Genomic DNA, 19,164 nt, shown 5'->3' with positions numbered 1-19,164 from the left:
GGGCATTTGCATTATCGGAGCCTTTAATATGTCTGACTTGAAAATGAAAGGCAGATATACGGAATGCCCAACGTACAATTCGGCCAGTCATCCTCGGCCTAGCCAAGACCCAACTTGGTTGTCCGTCTCTAATACAAATTTTTTATGCTCCAAATAGAAACAAAACTTTTCCAAGGCAAAAACGACGGCCAGAGCCACTAATTCATATACAGAATAGTTGGATTCAGGAGCCGTCACTCGCCGTGAGACCTAAGCTTGAGGTCGCCTCTCTCTTTATGTTCTTGAAGTAAAACTATCGCTACCCAGGTATAACAGCCTATAAGGGGCCTGACGGACAGTCACTGTTAATTGGATGTCATAATTAAGAATTTCTGTCTCCCTCAACTTACCCGACAAGACCTCGGGATAGGGCTCCAAGACCTGGTTGAGAACCTGCACTTGATGCGCCGTAAGACAACCCGTGTCAACCTGCACAATGCACACATAGATCACATTCCCTGCACAAGACCTCCGGCACGAACACAAAGAGAGACGGTGGTGAGGGAGCAAACTTAAAAGAAAAGACACTCCCGCCATAGTCGAATACCAAACTGGCATGCTAGATGAAATCACACCCGAGCAACAAAGGGACCCTCAAATTCTTAGCTATGAAAAATCAATGAGGCCATGACAATTTACCGACTTGCAACCACCCCCGTATCTCCCCTACTAGAGGTAACTCTCGCCCATCGGCGACCCGACATCTCTGAACCGGAGACTACAGAGACGAAAACCTGCACTAATGTCTGTATTCTATGTACCAGTCATAATCAACTAGGGACACGGAACTACCCGAATCCAACAATGCACACACTGGTTCCTGTCCTACCCTAGCACAGACAAAAGGGTGCCCCGGAACATATGTCGCCTGAATGGCTTTACAGTTAACTTGCCATTTAGTAAACTCACCCTCTTTTCCAATCCTCTGGCGTCAGCTATTTGAACAAGGGTTCCTAAGTACCAGACAATCCCGTACTAAATGATCGACTGCATGGCAACGGTATCAACGCCGAACTACTGAATTAGAACTGGTATTAATAGAGTTACTACATGTTGGTGCCTCAGATATCACTTTCCCTTGTGCAACAGAACGCTGTTCATCCGCCCAAGAAATAGCGTGAATAGTATCCACCATATGTCGAACCTGTTCCATGGAGCAAGGGCTTTGTACAAGGTTCAACCTGGCGCGATCCTGTACCCGCATGCCTTCATGCATATGTTCTATACAATCAAGATCGGACACACGCATATCCAAAGCCGCTACAGCCATGCGAACCCTCTCAAAATACTGCGCTAAGGTTTCGTTATGCGCTTGGACCTTCCAATAACATTGCCGTTCTAATTCGACACGGCTGCACGCCGAGAGTCTCCTACTAATAATACGCTGACGGAGCTGAATTAAGGTTCTCTGTTGTTCCAATTCCTTGGCTATCATGCTACTAAGCACACCCTTAGCCATCGTATATAATAATGCTAATACGACCGACTGTGGAACATTCAACGCATCAGCGTGAATCTGGAGACGGACTAACAACCACAGGAAAGATTGAATCTGGCTCAGATTTTCGATATACAAGACAGATATATCCTTCATGACATTAATAATTGGATTAGGTAACTCGGAAAATAAAGTCAAATATTCTTCGTTACCCTTAACGCGTGTGATCTCACTCACATTTTCAGGCTCAGAATCAGTATTTAAACCTCCTCCGCTTAAAGCAACGCGACGGCGCTTGGCTGCAAACCCCCGGCAACACCAAACAACTTATGACGGAGAGCACCCATTGCATCATTGAGATCGATTGAAGCGATATCCGATAAACAATTACAGTAATGGGCTAAATGCGCCTGCACGCGACAAATTTGTTTATGCGTCGGCAGAGTAGACGCCAGAAATTCAATTGTGCGACCTACATCATTTAAAGCTGTTTCGATATTCGACAGCAAGTCACCTACCTCGCTAACGATGTCAGTCGGAAGGGTAACGGGAATGTCAACCGCCGCACGAAGCCTGGCCACCGAATCAGACACATTTCCGTCGACCGACAGCCAGCGCACACGGAGTTCATACATCAACAGGTCTTTCCATACATCAACTGGTCTTTCCGTAAACAAGTTATGCCGGAGGAAGCTCGGAGACTCATGTTACGTAACTTCCTGAAACAGGCAGACAGGTCTCAAAACACATTAATGACAATTTTACAGCTTACTAAGCCACGACTACCAACCGTAGGAGAGGACAGGAAAAGCAAATCTCCCCCCCCCCCCCCCCTCCTAGCTTCTGTCTCTGCTACCAAGTATTGCCATGGAGAAAAATTTAGACTCTCGTCACATTCTGTTGATTCAAAGCAGTACACATTAACAATTGCTGCCTCATATTCTACACAAAAGCAACGAAATGAAGACCACCGCAATGGAGAAATGATTTCAGCTGTATCAGTGTTGCATTTTGTAGCTTCCAGTCTTCTGCATTCTGCTTCCCAGGTACTCAGTTGCTGCTGATAAATGTCAAATATCCACGGTTGACAACCTTGACAACAACATTCTTCCAGTCATGGTTCTTCCGGTTTGGGTGGAAGAGCCAGAGAGGGACACGGCATGTGTACCTTTGGATGCACGGAACTATTATTAACTTCTTGCTCACCATTGTGTTGATTCATCTTGTCAGCTTGCCTTAAATAATGTTCTACTACTGCAGTCTTACATTCAAAATGTACAGTTGAATGTCTTAACCACTTTCTTTGAAGCACTTTTAACAATGTTTCACAAATAAACAACTATATCTCCCTGCTTGTCTCTCAAGAAGCCCTTATAGGTCCACCATCCAAACCAGTTTGCTGTCAAAGTTGCCTCAAGGGATGAGCGCATGCTATTTGTAGTACTTCCACTTTCCATCACAGAAGTACCATTCTCACCACCTCCACTACTTGTTGCTCTACTGGGGTAGTCATCCGAGTCAACCTTGAAACGAGTTACTGTAGGATTTGTTGCGAGAATATTGCGTTGCAGTTTGTCGAACTGTGGTGTTGCTGGTGGCTGGGCCTGCAGCTCAGGTTCCGTGTAATAGTTATTTACGTAGTAACCAACACGGATGAATTCCTGGCCACACAATAGTGACACCAATAACATCTGCCAGTGTTTTTTTTAATTTTTTATTGCCGTCCCTCTGGCACAGGTCCCACATTCAAAGTATCTAGTATCTGATCAAATGCTTAACTTTCTGCTGAACCAACATAAATTATTTTCCATTCGAGATCTTCCTGGGAATCTTCTATAGACTCAAATGTTATTTCAAACTGAAATGGATTCAAGAAAGCTGACGGGTTGTCGAGTACAACAACATTCATCACCTTGTCCTCAGCCATGTTTTAAGTGCACCAATGTTTAAGTTATTCCCAAGATCAACGTTTTTAACTGCACCACGTTTAAGTATTAACTCGGGATCAGAACTCTCGTCACTGAGAATTCGTGGGCCTCTTTCCTGTTCAAAGTTCAGCAACTTCAGTCCACACGACCCCTGCAGGAATGCGAGAAGCGTGCTGGGCCCGTAATCCAGAGGTTTCTATGAATGTAAGTCAAATGACAACCTTAAATATTTATTTAAATATTATTTACTGTGCAGAAGTGATACAAAGCTGTATCACTTTTCAACACAATCTCCTCCACGCTCAATGAAAGTCCTCCAGCGCTTACAAAGTGCATAAATTCCTTTAGAAAAGAATTCTTTTGGTAGTCGGCGCAGCCACTCATGCACCGCGTGGCGTACCTCTTCATCAGAACGGAACTTCCTTCCTCCCTTTGCGTCTTTGAGTGGTCCAAACATATGGAAATCACTTGGAGCAAGGTCTGGTGAGTATGGTGGATGAGGAAGGCACTCAAAATGCAGGTCTGTGATTGTAGCAACTGTTGTACGGACAGTGTGGGTCCTTGAATTGTCATCTTGCAAAACGACACCTGCAGGCAGCAATCCACGTCGCTTTGGTTTGCCTGCAGGCCGCAGATGATTTTTTAGGAGATCTGTGTATGATGTACTAGTGACAGGGCCCCTCTAGGCATGTAATGCTCCAAAATGACGCCTTTTTCGTCCCAAAAGAGAGTCAGCATAACCTTCTCTGCTGATGGTTCTGTTCAAAGCTTCTTTGGTTTTGGTGATGAGAAATGGCGCCATTCCTTGCTCGCTCTCTTCGTTTCCGGTGGAAGTGAACCCAGGCTTCATCCCCTGTAACGATTCATGCAAGGAAGCCATTACCTTCTCGTTCAAAGTGCCGAAGAAGTTCTTCACAAGCATCCACACGTCGTTCTCTCATGTCAGGAGTCAGCTGCAATGGCACCCATCTTGCAGACACTTTGTGAAACTGGAGCACATCATGGACAATGTAGTGTGCTGACCCATGACTAATCTGTAAACAAGCTGCAATGTCATTCAGTGTCACTCGGCGGTTTTCCTTCACTATGGCTTCAACTGCTGCAATGTTCTGTGGAGTCACAACTGGTTGTGCCTGAACAGTGCGAGGAGCGCCTTCCACTGAAGTTGCACCATTTGAAAATTTCCTACTCCATTCGCAGACTTGCTGCCGTGACAAACATGCATCACTGTACTGAACCTTCATTCGTCGATGTATTTCAATAGGTTTCACACCGTCACTACGCAAAAACCGAATAACAGAACGCTATTCTTCCCTAGTGAAAATCGCGAGTGGGGCGGCCGTCTTTATACTGATACTGCGACGGTATATGTGCATCTGTACTATGCTGCCACCTACAGGTCATTCTGCACGCTGTCTATAGCACGCTTATCAACTTACAGGATTGTTGTTGTTGTGTTCTTCAGTCCTTTGACTGGTTTGATGCAGCTCTCCATGCTACTCTATCCTGCGCAAGCTTCTTCAACTCCCAGTACCTACTGCAGCCTACATTCTTCTCAATCTGCTTAGTGAATTCATCTCTTGGTCTCCCTCTACGATTTTTACCCTCCATGCTGCCCTCCAATACTAAATTGGTGATCCCTCGATGTCTCAGAACATGTCCTACCAACCGATCCCTTCTCCTAGTCAAGTTGTGCCACAAGCTCCTCTTCTCCCCAATTCTATTCAATACTTCCTCACTAGTTATGTGATCTACTCATCTAATCTTCAGCATTATTCTGTAGCACCACATTTCGAAAGCTTCTATTCTCTTCTTGCCTAAACTATTTATCGTCCACGTTACACTTCCATACATGGCTATACTCCTTACAAATACTTTCAGAAACCACTTCCTGACATTTAAATCTATACTCGATGTTAACAAATTTTTCTTCATCAGAAACGGTTTCTTTGCCATTGCCAGTCTACATTTTAAATCCTCTCTACTTCGACCATCCTCAGTTATTTTGCTCCCCACATAACAAAACTCCTTTACAACTTTGAGTGTCTCATTTCCTAATCTAATTCCCTCAGCATCACCTGACTTAATTCAATTACATTCCATTATCCTCGTTTTGCTTTTGTTGATGTTCATCTTATACTCTCCTTTCGAGACACTGTCCATTCCGTTCAACTGCTGTCTCCATGGATTTTAATACCTACTCCGAACTTTTCTTTTGTTTCCTTTTTGCTTGCTCAATAGACTGAATAACAGCGGGGATAGGCTACAACCCTGTCTCACTCCCACCCCAACCACTGCTTCCCTTTCATACACTTCGACTCTTATAATGCCATCGGCTTTCTGTACAAATTGTAAATAGCCTTTCGCTCCCTGTATTTTACCCCTGCCACCTTCAGAATTTGAAAGAGAGTATTCCAATCAACATTGTCAAAACTTTCTCTAAGTCTGCAAATCCTAGAAACGTAGGTTTGTCTTTCCTTAATCTTTCTTCTAAAATAAGTCGTAGGGTCAGTATTGCCTCACGTGTTCCAATATTTCTACGGAATCCAAACTGATCTTCCCTGAGGTCGGCTTCTATCAGTTTTTCCATTCGTATGTAAAGAATTCGCGTTAGTATTTTGCAGCTGTGACTTATTAAACTGATAGTTCGGTAATTTTCCCATCTGTCAACACCTGCTTTCTTTGGGATTGGAATTATTATATTCTTCTTGAAGTCTGAGGGTATTTCGCCTGTCTCATACATCTTGCTCACCAGATGATAGAGTTTTGCCAGGACTGGCTCTCCCAAAGCTGTCAGTAGTTCTAATGGAATGTTGTCTACTCCCGGGGCCTTGTTTCGACTCAGGTCTTTCAGTGTTCTGTCAAACTCTTCACGCAGTATCATATCTCCCATTTCATCTTCATCCAAATCGTCTTCCATTTCCATAAAATTGTCCTCAAGAACATCGCCCCTGTATAGGCCCTCTATATACTCCTTCCACCCTTCTGCTTTCCCTTCTTTGCTTAGAACTGGGTTTCCATCAAAGCTCTTGATATTCATACAAGTGGTTCTCCTTTCTCCAAAGGTCTCTTTAATTTTCCTGTAGGCGGCATCTATCTTACCCCTAGTGAGATAAGCCTCTACATCTTTACATTTGTCCTCTAGCCATCCATTTTGCACTTCCTGTCGATATAATTTTTGAGACGTTTGTATTCTTTTTTGCCTGCTTCATTTACTGCATTTTTATATTTTCCCCTTTCATCAATTAAAGGATAACGGCGCGAATTTTGATTTGTTATTAAAATTTTAAGGTTTTCATTTGACTCACCCTCGTATGTTTCAGAGTTATTGGAATGTCTTTGTGATTCGGGCAGAAACCTTTGATTGTGCCAGCGCCTTGGCGGGTAGTGAAATGTCATCCGAGGTCTAGGCCTGGCAGTGTTTAAGAACCTGGCCACTACTGGGAGTTGTTCACATACCGCCTTCCAAAGTTTAGTATTTATCATCCTTCCGACAAGGCTTACTATTACAAACTTTAGTCTCGCTGCTAGTCTCGATCTGGTCGCTATGCACTGTCATGGCCTGAGTGAGTCAGTGACTGAGCCCTGGCGGCCTAAATAAGTGCTGTAGAGAGGGCGTTCGCGGTACGTCGCCTATCTGTGTGTCTCTGGCCCCTCTCGTGATAGGCGCCCTTTATCCAGCGCCTATTATAGATCTTCGCGCTATATCTTTGCCGATCGCTGTGCTGGGGGCAGCTTACGCCAGCGCGCTAACATCATTCCAAACCTTCAGCAACGTAGATGTGTCGGTAAGAACATTTTTAAACTATCTGGTGGTCCTCCGCAAATTGCACAGCCTGTGAAGCGGCTGCTTCAGAGGTCTTCCGGATGTGCTGGAATTATCGGCTGTCATTTCCTGGGGCCTGATTACCCAAATCACCTGATATTAATCCTTCTGGCTTCTGATCGTGGGCTTATCTGAAAGACGTTGTGTTCACCGATGTCCTTTTGCTTTTTACGCCGTTTTTGGCCTCAGGAAAAATAAAAACCGATTTTTGCTGTCCGATGTCGTACGACCTTGCTGTGAGATATGGGCATACTTAACCAACAGTGCCACAACTGTTGACTGCCGAACTTGTGCACTCATGTATATTGGACAGTATGTATAGTGTAATGTGCAACGCAAACCATAGCTGCCGTATAGCTGTCATTTGTTGCCGTCAAAATTTACTTTAAGGCACTTACAGCACCATCTATTGCCGAAATTTTCGTTGACTTAGTTTTCATTGACCCTGCGTCAGCAACATGCTGTTCAAATTTGAATTCATTCTGACAGTGGTTCTCTTTCTGCAGCGTTTTGTAATTCAGCCTTTAATTATGAATGCCCTGTATTTATTACGAGTAGCGTTCTGATTGCTGGGAGCTCCATCCGGCGACGGACATTAAATCGACAATTTATATTGGTTCTCAGGCCCGGCCTCTTGCCCATGATACAAGTCCTTGTTGCGTCTACAATCGTCTCTCACCGGTGAAAAGTGCAGCAGCGTAATGTCTGATCAAGTGCATTGATGTTTTCGCCGATAGCATCCTCCTGAAGAACTGTACCGTGTAATTGTGACTTAAAGTCACGCAGAAAGAATACGACCATATTGAAAATTAAGAGGAGTGCTGCACAATCGCTGTATTGATCACTAAATAAGAAGCCACCAGGTGAAACCAATGACTTCATTTCACGCGTTTCGGGTGGAACCCTTCTTCATGAAATCTCATGAAATCTTGGTGATCAGGTGCATAAAGACAATACGTGACAGAAAAAACCAAAGGGTTCTTGATAATATGAAGAGGTTTGTAATGTTATGTGAGCCTCTCTGCCCTTTTCGTAACTAATTTGAGCCTAATTTTATTCCGAGAAGCTAAATAATGTATGTAAATACCAAGTGAAGCGCAGTTGGACAGCAAGAAACTCTTTAGCGCGCAATCCCTGCAACGATAGTAGTTGTGAATTTTTGAGTATGGACTCTAAGAAAAGAAAGACAATATATTTATTTAAAAAAAGCTGACTGTTAATCTATATCTTGTGGAAAGAGGACGTGTTGTTAGGCCGTCGCTCAGAACGTATTGTTACATGTAATGAAAATTGCTATTGTAGTGATAAAACTGAGTAAAATGTGTGTAAGTGTTGCCAAACATTTATGTATAGAAATTTTCTGGAAGTGAAGAAGAGAAATATCTTGTTTTTGGAAAAGGAGGTGAACTTCATTGTCGTCGCCGGCAACCAATCGACAGAATCGTAAGTGTACAAAGTTCACTAAAATACAGGAAAGGAAATGCATTCTCTATAGTTTTCATTCAATACGTAACAACCTCTCATAATTTCTTAATTATAGTAATTGGATTATAATCTTGTAAAATAGTATGGTGGTGAACTCCACTGACCAATTTTGATGAAGCAGAACGTGTAGTTCGAAGGAAGTTTGTGTGCGATTGCTGTTTGATCCTATTTACTTACAACATTGGTCCCTTAGTATGATAAACTACGAAACCTTGGGCTCAAAGATATCCGCAATACGGCCAAGTAAGCAATAGAGTCGTACTTTAAATCTGAAAGAACAATAACTTCCTTCAAATTATAATACATCTCCAACTGGTGCAGAAGCTGATCATTTAAGGAGACAGCAACCAAAATTCAGGTACCAGTTACGACTTAAAATAAAGTCTCAATCAAAATCAATCTGCCTCTCTCCAAACACCTGTATAAAGATTCATCTTATTAAGATAAAAGTCATTTTATAAGGTTTCTATTCGAAACAAGTTACATGAATCTTTGCTTTATCGCCTAGTGACCTCGCTGTTTAGTAAAGATACAGCAATTGTACAGAACTGGTTTTCAACAATCGTACGGTCGGACGGTAATGACACAGGATCGCTCCGCAGCGCGTTTGATATCTGGGGATGTCCACTCCATGATGTGTGGTCAACAACATCGGACCGAAAGCGGTCGCTACGTGTGACTGGGTTGCTCATCACTGTGTGAGAATAAATTTCCGTCTATGAACCTGTTCCTTATACGAATTTGCTCAGAGTATACTAAGCCATCAATTACTCCGCAGAACCAGGAACATTTATCTGTTTACAAGTAGCACCAAAGTTATTGAGCACTTTCTATGTTTTCACATGTTCCTACATGGAAATTTTTGTTGATTTATGTCAAAAGAGGTAGGGCTGTCAATAAGGAAAATAGAGAAAATTCATTCCGAAGTAGGGTTTATGCTGTCGATACGATTGCCGAACATTCGTCAAAGGATAAAAAAAACCATATAGTTAAATAAAAGGAATATTTTCATACAGCATCACTTTACAATTTCTGTGGTCTATCATGTCCCAGGTTAAAATTTTAATTTGTAGTTGCATCACTTTTCTTCTTCTCTCGAATTCTCGCAGATATTTTCTTGCGAATCAGTCAGGACGAGAACGTCACGGCAAGAATACTTTGAAGGAAACGACATAGCCGCAGCTTAAGCATACAATCGTTTAGGTTGTGTGTTAGACATAAGCTGAAGCCTAGTGTTGGAAGACGCATTCAGAAATTCAAATGTGTTCATAAGGTATACACAGATACCGCGTCATAAATGTAGTACTTTATTAATTTATTTAATGTTCCTAAACAGCTGTTTGTCAATGCGCTGTCTGTTTAACATTCTACACCAAAATTGAACGAGTACCAGGAATAAAGACGAATACACAGGTGTAATATCAAGTGCTGACTTTCATAAGCTTCGACAGCACTAATCTCTTATAGCGATACCGTAAGAATATTTAGATGACTTGCGCACAGTATTCAAAATCTTTGTCACACTTTCTTTTTTCTCTCGTTACATGATGAAAATGATAAAGGAACTTTTATTTTCCTGTTTTAGCAAAATAAATTTATTGTAAGAATGTATAAAATGAATTAATTGCAAACTGAATTATTGGTGATAAAGGAAAGAATCTTATATGTAAAACATGAATCAGTAACATTTTAAATTTGGAAGAGTTAGCTTCTTCATTACGTTATCTTTGTGCAGCAATCTCTGTCTTTTGTCTGACATACTTCATTTGCCACTTCTTTCTTTACCTTTTCTCATTCTAGTCATAATCTGTTAAGGTGTACATAGTAATGTAAATTCCTTTAACTGAGAATAGCTATTGATATACGTTGAAGCTTTGTCTCATGTTCTTTTATTTGACACTTGTAGCACCTTTAATATGTTACTAACAGGTTTTCCACGGGAAAGTGTGAGTGAGTTAGTGTATGAACGGAAAGAACCGGCTTGGGGCGCTATCTGCTTAGTAGACGTTGCGGCCATCTAACCGATATTACTAAGAACTGTAGTAATTGCTTACATCCTTCACATCATTTAATTAACGAAGTCCGAGGGCCCAGTGTGAATGAAATCCGCGCACTCCGAACTTTGAAGAATGCAGAAGTATGAAACCAAGCTAGTTATTCCGAGAGAGACATATTTAGAGGCTCGTAAAAGTTCACGCTATAGAGTTGTCGTTAATTTAACTCACCCGTTCTTAAAAAGTTAGAGTTAAACTGGAAACCCCTCGTATTACTGTTAAAATAGATCATTACTGTGGTGTATAAGTGATAATATTACAAAATAAGTCAGTTTCATAAATATTTGTTTATTTCCACGTATGTCAACAATATGAATGTGAGATTTCAAGTAACCATCCTATGATTCACGGAAAGCAGGAAAACCGTATCTGTAAATGCATAGAATTTATCCAAGGCTAGTAAACTGAATAAAACTGCAAGAAGACAAGATTTGTAAATTCTTAAGGACATAGGATTGTTAACTGTTACGACACGAGGTAGGTCAATATATTACTCATACATCCATAAAGCATAGTTCCGCTTAATGCAGAAGTAAAATTTATTTATTTGAGGCTTCAAGCTTAGAGTTATAGTTATAACTTAGAGTTTTAACTTATAATTGCTACGCAGTTATTCTACGTCTTGTAAAGAGTACGTCTTGTAAAGAGTACGTCTTGTGTAGAGCACGTCTTGTGTAGAGTACCACAAGCGGGCAGATGTTTGTAGATAAATGCGTGCATCTTGCACTGGTGACCTGCAAAAGTTTTTTAAGAAAGCATTTTATTTATCTGTCATAATTCCGTGTGTGGAAACATCATCCGTTAGCTTTTCACATGTTAGCTGTCGAAGACAACCTGTGTTGCACGTTAATATGGATTTAACGAGAATGCAATTCACTATGATGGCCTCTTCAAACCCGCAAACCAAATCTGATGAGGTAGCAGAGGGCAAATTCAGCATTGCAAATTCAAATGAATTTGTAGCTGCGACGAGTGAAATTACGTCGCTGGCTACAGGCGGAACTATTCCTGTATCTGTTAGTGCAGAAGTAGATCTTATCATGTTAATTTTACAAAAATAGATGCCACGGAAAGTAATATGGCCAGTATGAATCAGAGGCAAGAGAGTATGACTAGTGGTATATCCATCATGAATCAAAGAGAAGAAAATATTACCAATGGCATAGCCACTGTGAAACAAAGGTAAGAAGTGTGAGTAGCGATGCACCCACCATCAATCAGAAGCAAGAAACTATAAAGCAACAACAGGACAACGTTTCTAATCGAGTTGCGCAAATAACTGAACAGATCAGGAATCAAACTCAAACTGAGTAGTCAGAATCCATGGGTACTAGTCACGTGACCAATGTGTTGCGGGCCAATCTAGAAACCACAACTAAGATGTGAAAAATACAGTTAGAGGTATTCCTGAATCTTAGAGAAACGGAGTGAATTCTTGCTACTAGGCAAGGTACTTCGAAATCTACCCTTCGACAGGTAATAATCCAAGTAGATCTCTCCGCTGGTCACGAAAGAAAATCAGATGAATTGTTAAGGGAAGAGGACGATCAAACTACAAAAAGACTATGAACAGAATTAAAGGAACCAGCGCGGGAAACTGTTACTGAAGTGTATTCCGAACAGAGCACTTCAGTACACCTTAATGGTCAGATGGATAACAAAGAGACAGAATTAAACGTGGTAAAGAAACAGGCAGTTCAGGTAGCTGAGACATGTGATGTTTGTCATAGCCCAGCACGCAAAAAATACATACATTGATGAAATGTATTGTACTAATCATATGCCACAAAGTCATACGACTAGGAGTATTGGGGCAGAACCCACTCCTTCTTCTATTTTATTAGACAAAAATCTGCTAAAACACAAGAAGCTCAGGAAGTTTACCTTTACGACAAACAGTAATGAAGACAGATGACAAATACTGCAATAACAGTCCTTTGCGAGTTATTTCTCGCAGCTTCCTGAAAAGTAATTTTGGCGGTCTACGACACAGGATGGAATCGTCAATACAGTGACGCAGACAATGATGCGCCCGCCGCGTTACACCCGGCCTGTAGAAACTCAAACCACAGGGCTGACCGCTGCCGCGCTCCCTGTTATACGAAGTGTCTTAGCGGTAGGACACCCGGACGACGGCTGTCCTCAAGAACAGAAGCGTAGCTGGCCACAGGAGAATGCTCCTCAAGGTCATTGGCGAAGCCAGAGTGCGCAACATAAATAAGTAAGCGAGGACCTGGTGCAGTTGTGCCTGCTTCACCTCAGAGAAAGCCTCGCTAGACTGCTGATCATAAGAACTGCATGCCAACCGTCAATCTAAAGGTCTGCAAAATAAAAGCCTTGACTCCACTTGTTGAATCCACCAAACTGCTGAATAGTCCGAGACCTCACCATACGCTGAGCAAGGAAATGATATAAAACGGGTCAACTCCGTTAAGGGGAGGTTTACTATCTTTGGTCCGAAAAAAGCATGTTATTTGAGAATTTTTTTCTGTGGAAGTGGTATAGATATCAATGTCAAATTTGGTCAAACTTTTTTCAGATATCTCCTCTACAGACTGGAATTTTTTTGACCAGAATTGTAGAAGAGCAAAGGCGGAAGTGCCGTCGGAACGAAACAAAATTTCCATGTAGAACTCCACGCGCGGTATGTCACAGGTCAGCCGTGTCGTCTGAAATCAAAATTGAGTTGACGTTAGCGAAGTATATATGATTCTTTAGGAGTTTTGGACAATAGGAAACAAAATGGCGGCCACTTGATTTTTCGACTTCGTCGGCCAAGTCAAAATATTTGTAGTTGACGGATCGGAATAAAAGTGGTACAGCTCCTAGGCAATTTAGTTAGCTTCGTCGGAAACAAAGAATCATGCCAATCGGTTCAGTAGATTTGAAGTTACCATACCGCGCGATAAAAAAAGTCATTTCGAGGAAAACGCGTTTGAAGTTTTGACTACATTTAAATGCAATACTATGCGACGTATGTTCAATTTGCTACTCCAGGTCCATAAACTAGTCCTTCCTCTTTCTCAAAGAGGACTTTCTGCTCGATCTTGTCCATCCTGCGCTGCTCCAGAGCCGCTCGTACGGCCGGTGACTAGCGGCTTTCGGCCACTTGAATCCGGTAGTCGTCCGAATGCTTGGCGAACTGCGTCGAATGACGTCCATCGTTGTCATGGTCTTCAGAATTGCTGAATACCCTTCGTTTAAGCTGCTCACTGCCAGGAAAGTCGCAGTCTCCACAGTCTTCACATCAGAATGCAAATGCTTGGGGGCTAACTTCCAAATACACGCGTTCAAACTTTCATTTGAATTTTGTGTGTGAAAAAGGCAGATATCAGGCACGTGCCCTTTTTTGTTCAACCGCGAATAACAAACATTTCCGTTGTGTATACGGATTCTGGATTCTAAACACTTTTGTGGGTCCAAAAATGCAATTTTAAAAAAATCGATTTTTGAATCTAAAGATAGTAAACCTCCTCTTAATATGCGTATCCCAAGCGACGGATAATATGGAGCCAGGAAGAAGAAGATATAGTAAAAGTTACAGGATGCAGTGATGACTGTACAAAGTTCAGAGTTAAGGCTGAAATAATCAGGTAAAACGAGGAGCAAAAACACCCTGACATCAACCAAACAAGGAAACCGCAATTCCACCTGCGGCTCACTATGCGCTGTGGGTATGTCTGCGCAAATCAGAAAAAAAATGTCTGCTGCTTGTGACAAAATCACAACTGTGTATATTTAAACGCTCTCTGCATTCTTTACTTGTCTCTGTAGATGTGAGCCACTTGACGTCAAACTACACAGTTGATCTTGTAACGTACTGTGTTACTCAGAGTGATCAGCTGTAGTTCTGTCCATGTAAGAAAGCGGCGCCCGCATCTCGTGGTCGTGCGGTAGCGTTCTCGCTTCCCACGCCCGGGTTCCCGGGTTCGATTCCCGGCGGGGTCAGGGATATTCTCTGCCTCGTGATGGCTGGGTGTTGTGTAATGTCCTTAGGTTAGTTAGGTTTAAGTAGTTCTTAGTTCTAGGGGACTGATGACCATTGATGTTAAGTCCCATAGTGCTCAGAGCCATTTTTTAAGAAAGCGGCACTAACTTAGCTGTCGCGATGAAGTTTGTAGATAATCCTCAGAGACTCTACTACGGGTAATAAGGAAATCAAACGTGCGGTAGCGTGTTAGCCGGTAAACCACGACCGATGTACGTGCAGGCCGCAGGTACGCTATATTGAACCGCAGACAGATTTGTGAGCAGCATGATCAAAATAACAATTTAATTGAGTTTAAAAATGGTTCAAATGGCTCTGAGCACTATGGGGCTAAACATCTGAGGTCATCACTCCCTAGACTTAGAACTACTTAAACCTAACTAACCTAAGGACATCACACACATCCATGCCCGAGGAAGGATTCGAACCTTCGACCGTAGCGGTCGCGTGGTTCCAGACTGAAGCGCCTAGAGCCTTCCGGCAACAGCGGCCGGCAGTTCAGTTTACATTCATGTGGTTGACGTATGTTAGAATCCCCTCTGTCCATTTGCTTCAAACGGTAATCCATGTGTAATTGTATTTTCAAATAAACACCAACAGCAGTCTATATTTTGGTGGGGTTTTACTTCGCGAGGCTATAACCTAAGGTAGAAGGGCTATGCGATTACATCTGCTTAAATAATTCACGCAAAAAGACTGCCCCACTACGGCTTACCGCGTTCAGTTACACACATAACAGACGAGGGTGTTAACGATCGCATGATTGTGAATGTTAGTTAAGGGCATATGCGATTTTGACGCTGCACAACACGGACATCCTAGTTTGAGTTTGATTCCGATCAAACAACTGGCTACAGGATGTAGTGGTAACACCTAAACCTGGATAAATTGCTACATTTTAACTTGTACGAAGTCTAGAGTTGTTTTGTAAACAGATTCCTGGAAAATTATTTAAAGAATGGATCCCTATCCAGGCAGGTTCATTAAACATCAGCGGTAAAGATCAACCGACGATTCATTTCTTGGTTATGCTCAGTGGGAAGCTGCATGTGCTACCTCATTATGTATAAGTTTGTAGTGCTGTATTGTGAGCTATAGTGTAAAAGACGAGTAACTAGAGCAGTGGTAAATAACAATGTACATTTTAAAATATAGATTAACAGAAATGGTCTAAGTAGTTAAAACCTCACCAGTAGGAGTAATTTAAATCCTTGTCAAATTTGTGTCATTATTTGAGGAAAAGATGTGAAGATACTACTAGGTCATTAAAGAAAGATTTGAATCAGTAATAGCTTAGTAGAGCTCGAATACGGAGTACACTGATGTAACACACCAGTTATGGGAAACTTCGAGTTTTTGTATACTATGGAAGACGGCTTTTGAACGAGTTATTTGCGTTACTGTTGTTTGAATTTTTCTGTAAACTGACTATTGTAAGAGAAGGTGTGTAATTTTGAGATGGACAAAAATTTGCAGTATGAATCTAGTGATTGCTTTTAAGAAAAGACTGTTACTCGGAAGTGTACATGTAAATATAATGTAGTGGTCAAGAATAGTATTGTAAACCCCTCAGCCATGGGTCAGCGGGTTGAAGAAGCGTCGACAGCTACTTCTGGGGTGTATAAGCCGGCTTTATTTATAATACCACAATTCAGATATGCGCTGCTCTTGTGGCGCAGGTTTCTCGACTGGTTGATCTAATACATCAAGGGGGATGCTGCACCCCCAAGTCCACGACTTATTTTCTTGTGTCGGTGAGTACTACCACCTCTCAAAGTAATCGACACTTTTTTTTACACAGTGTTTATAAATGCGTAAGTATTTGCAAAACACGTTGAAACATTATTATGTGAAATTGGTTAACAGTACTACTGTGTCAGCTTTTCCTTGCGTTTCTTTTTCTGTGGCTAATCTGTGTTTCTGAGGTCCATATGCCAGATGCATTTCCCGATCCCATAATTCAAGTATCTACTGCTGTGGCGCAGGCAACAGAAATAGTTCCACATATCAGCTAGTGCTGCGTCGCAGTCACTTCGTCAGGGGTACGTTGATGTGCTGGAAAAATGAAAACTCGCAAATATTTTCAGAAAAAGACATATAATACGTCAATAAATGAATAATAATGTGAGAGGTGGACGGAATAATATCTACAGCCGTATGTGAGGGTCCCCTTGTCCATTTTATTCCGCTTGCCGGAGGGCTGATCTCTCCTGGAGCTTCATGATTATCCACTCACTTGGTGTACAGACCTCAAATCACGAGAATTATTGAACTAGCGAGACAAGAAGGAGGGGTTTTTCTGTCATTTTTAAGTCTTTCTGTTGGCCTAGAGAGAGAAGGTGGAGGCGGGACTTCATCTTCACGCCAGTTTCATGTCATACGACTGGCCTACATCGTTACCAGTCCCATACTGCGCAGTGGATCTCTGTCGTTACCAGTCCCATACTGCGCAGTGGATCTCTGAACTTCATTTTCTCGCCATTTTTATGCCATACAATTCCCGGAGAGGCGTGGGAGAACGCTTCACAGGTATCAGGTTACATTGCGACCTTTATTATACCACATGCAGTTGCACTAAGTGTGATGATCACAGGTGTGCCACTTTGTTCAAGAATACATGTGTTATCCTTTACTGTGTCTTTTGTGTGTGTTGTTGCTGCAGTTTCTATGTTGCATGCGTCAGGCAGGTGCGTACCCATAAAGCTTCCGCAGTAAGACTGGCGAACAGAAACAATAGTTATGTCTCTAGGAGTGACAATATATGAAGTACCGCATAAGATTTTCATTGTTTTGTACGTAAAACGTTTTTCAATAATACGTTAATTCTGCTTATTGCATTCCTATTTGAAGTTGAAGGGTCTCTACATGAGCCTCTTCATCATTTTGCTGAACGTTTAACTTAATGTACCCACCTCTGGACCCTCAGTTCTGGGTGCAAACTGTAAACTACATGAAAAGGACTGAGCATCTGAGTGTGTCTATAATGTCCACAAGGTATATTATCTTTATTTCACTAAGATTTTTGGTAATTATCAGAGCCCCTCATTCATATTGAATACATCTATATGCAATATGTCTGTATGTACATCCTTTCATGCTCTCACGTGATGAATGAAAAGCATGAATGGGAATGTACAAATAAATTTCAGAGTCTAGATCTGTGGGAGAGAAAGTAGTCTGCTACTGTGGCAGAACAGCCAATCCTAAAAAGCGCGAAACCAGGTAAGAAGTAAGAAAGAGGTTTCTGTTCGCCTTGGACAAAGCTCTTGTACAGGTTGGCACCACACAATAGGGAGCTCTCTAGGCACTTCCGAAAGAATGGGACTTGCTGATTAAAACAAAAGAGTTCGCTCGGTAGTTGGGTTGAGTTGTTTGGGGGAGGAGACCAAATAGCCAGGTCATCGGATTAGGGAAGGAAGTCGGCCGCACCCTTTCAAAGGCAGCGTACCGGCATTTGCCTGGAGCTATTTAGGGTAATCAAGAAAAACCTAAATCAGGGCCGGCCGGAGTGGCCCTGCGGTTCTAGGCGCTAAAGTCTGGAACCGAGCGACCGCTACGGTCGCAGGTTCGAATCCTGCATCGGGCATGGATGTGTGTGATGTCCTTAGGTTGGTTAGGTTTAATTAGTTCTAAGTTCTAGGCGACTGATGACCTTAGAAGTTAGTCGCATAGTGCTCAGAGCCATTTGAACCATTTGAACCTATATTAGGATGCCCGAACGCGGGATTGAACCGTCGTCCTCCCGAAAGCGAGTCCAGTGTGCTAACCACTGCACCAACTCTCTCGGTCGCTCGGTAGTGTTCCGGGCGACACCGACTTAGTGAGTGTGCCTACTCATAGTTAATCCATTATCTTATTTTTGTAGATTTCAGCACCAGTCAATATTAACTTCTTGCTCTCATTGCTCGTTGAGCAGTGTACTGAATTTTTCTGGCTAATTTCGAATCATTACAACAAGTTGCACTTGGCTACACATGCAAGCCATCGTTCTGCTCTACCTCTACTCCGACATACGTATTCGTGATGAATCTTATCAGTTCAGTCTAATTGAGTTAGTTGGTGATCTCACTACTATTGTGTAACTGAACAGATTTCTGAAAGGGAGACGAGATACTGGCAGAAGTAAAGCTGTGAGAACGGGGCGTGAGTCGTCCTTGGGTAGCTCAGTTGGTAGAGCACTTTCCCGCGAATGACAAAGGTCCCGAGTTCGAGTCTCGGTCCGGCACACAGTTTTAATCTGCCAGGAAGTTTCAGATTTATAAAACTTTGATTATGTCGATCTCAGTTCGTTATCTAGTTTCCAAGTGTCTTTGTTGTCTCAGCACGTTTTAAGTACGGATCTGAGAGCTTTAAGTTCGCAGATCATGTCTCACATTACTACTCTGTCAATTTGCATAGCTATTCTG

At 42.2% G+C, this 19,164-nt stretch overlaps 1 protein-coding gene across 1 annotated transcript; it reads right to left on the bottom strand.

Moving 5' to 3' along the window:
* Positions 1–2,802: 2,802 nt before the first annotated feature.
* LOC124596032 (histone chaperone ASF1A-like) lies at positions 2,803–3,404 on the bottom strand. Its single transcript, XM_047134998.1, has 2 exons — positions 3,273–3,404; positions 2,803–3,138 (listed from the first exon to the last, which is right to left on the bottom strand). The coding sequence occupies exons 1-2, from the start codon at positions 3,402–3,404 to the stop codon at positions 2,803–2,805; spliced, it is 468 nt and encodes a 155-aa protein (XP_046990954.1).
* Positions 3,405–19,164: the final 15,760 nt, after the last annotated feature.

Source organism: Schistocerca americana, chromosome 1, assembly GCF_021461395.2.
Source record: "Schistocerca americana isolate TAMUIC-IGC-003095 chromosome 1, iqSchAmer2.1, whole genome shotgun sequence".
NCBI classification, from domain to species: domain Eukaryota; kingdom Metazoa; phylum Arthropoda; class Insecta; order Orthoptera; family Acrididae; genus Schistocerca; species Schistocerca americana.
This window is presented reverse-complemented; position numbering and strand designations above follow the sequence as displayed.

Bases quoted from the DNA above. Each gene is read 5' to 3' on its own strand.
- LOC124596032 (XM_047134998.1), bottom strand. From the start codon at position 3,404: ATGGCTGAGGACAAGGTGATGAATGTTGTTGTACTCGACAACCCGTCA. The intron at 3,139-3,272 runs GTTGGTTCAGCA...TTGTGTGGCCAG, and splicing joins TCGAATGGAAAATAATTTAT to GAATTCATCCGTGTTGGTTA.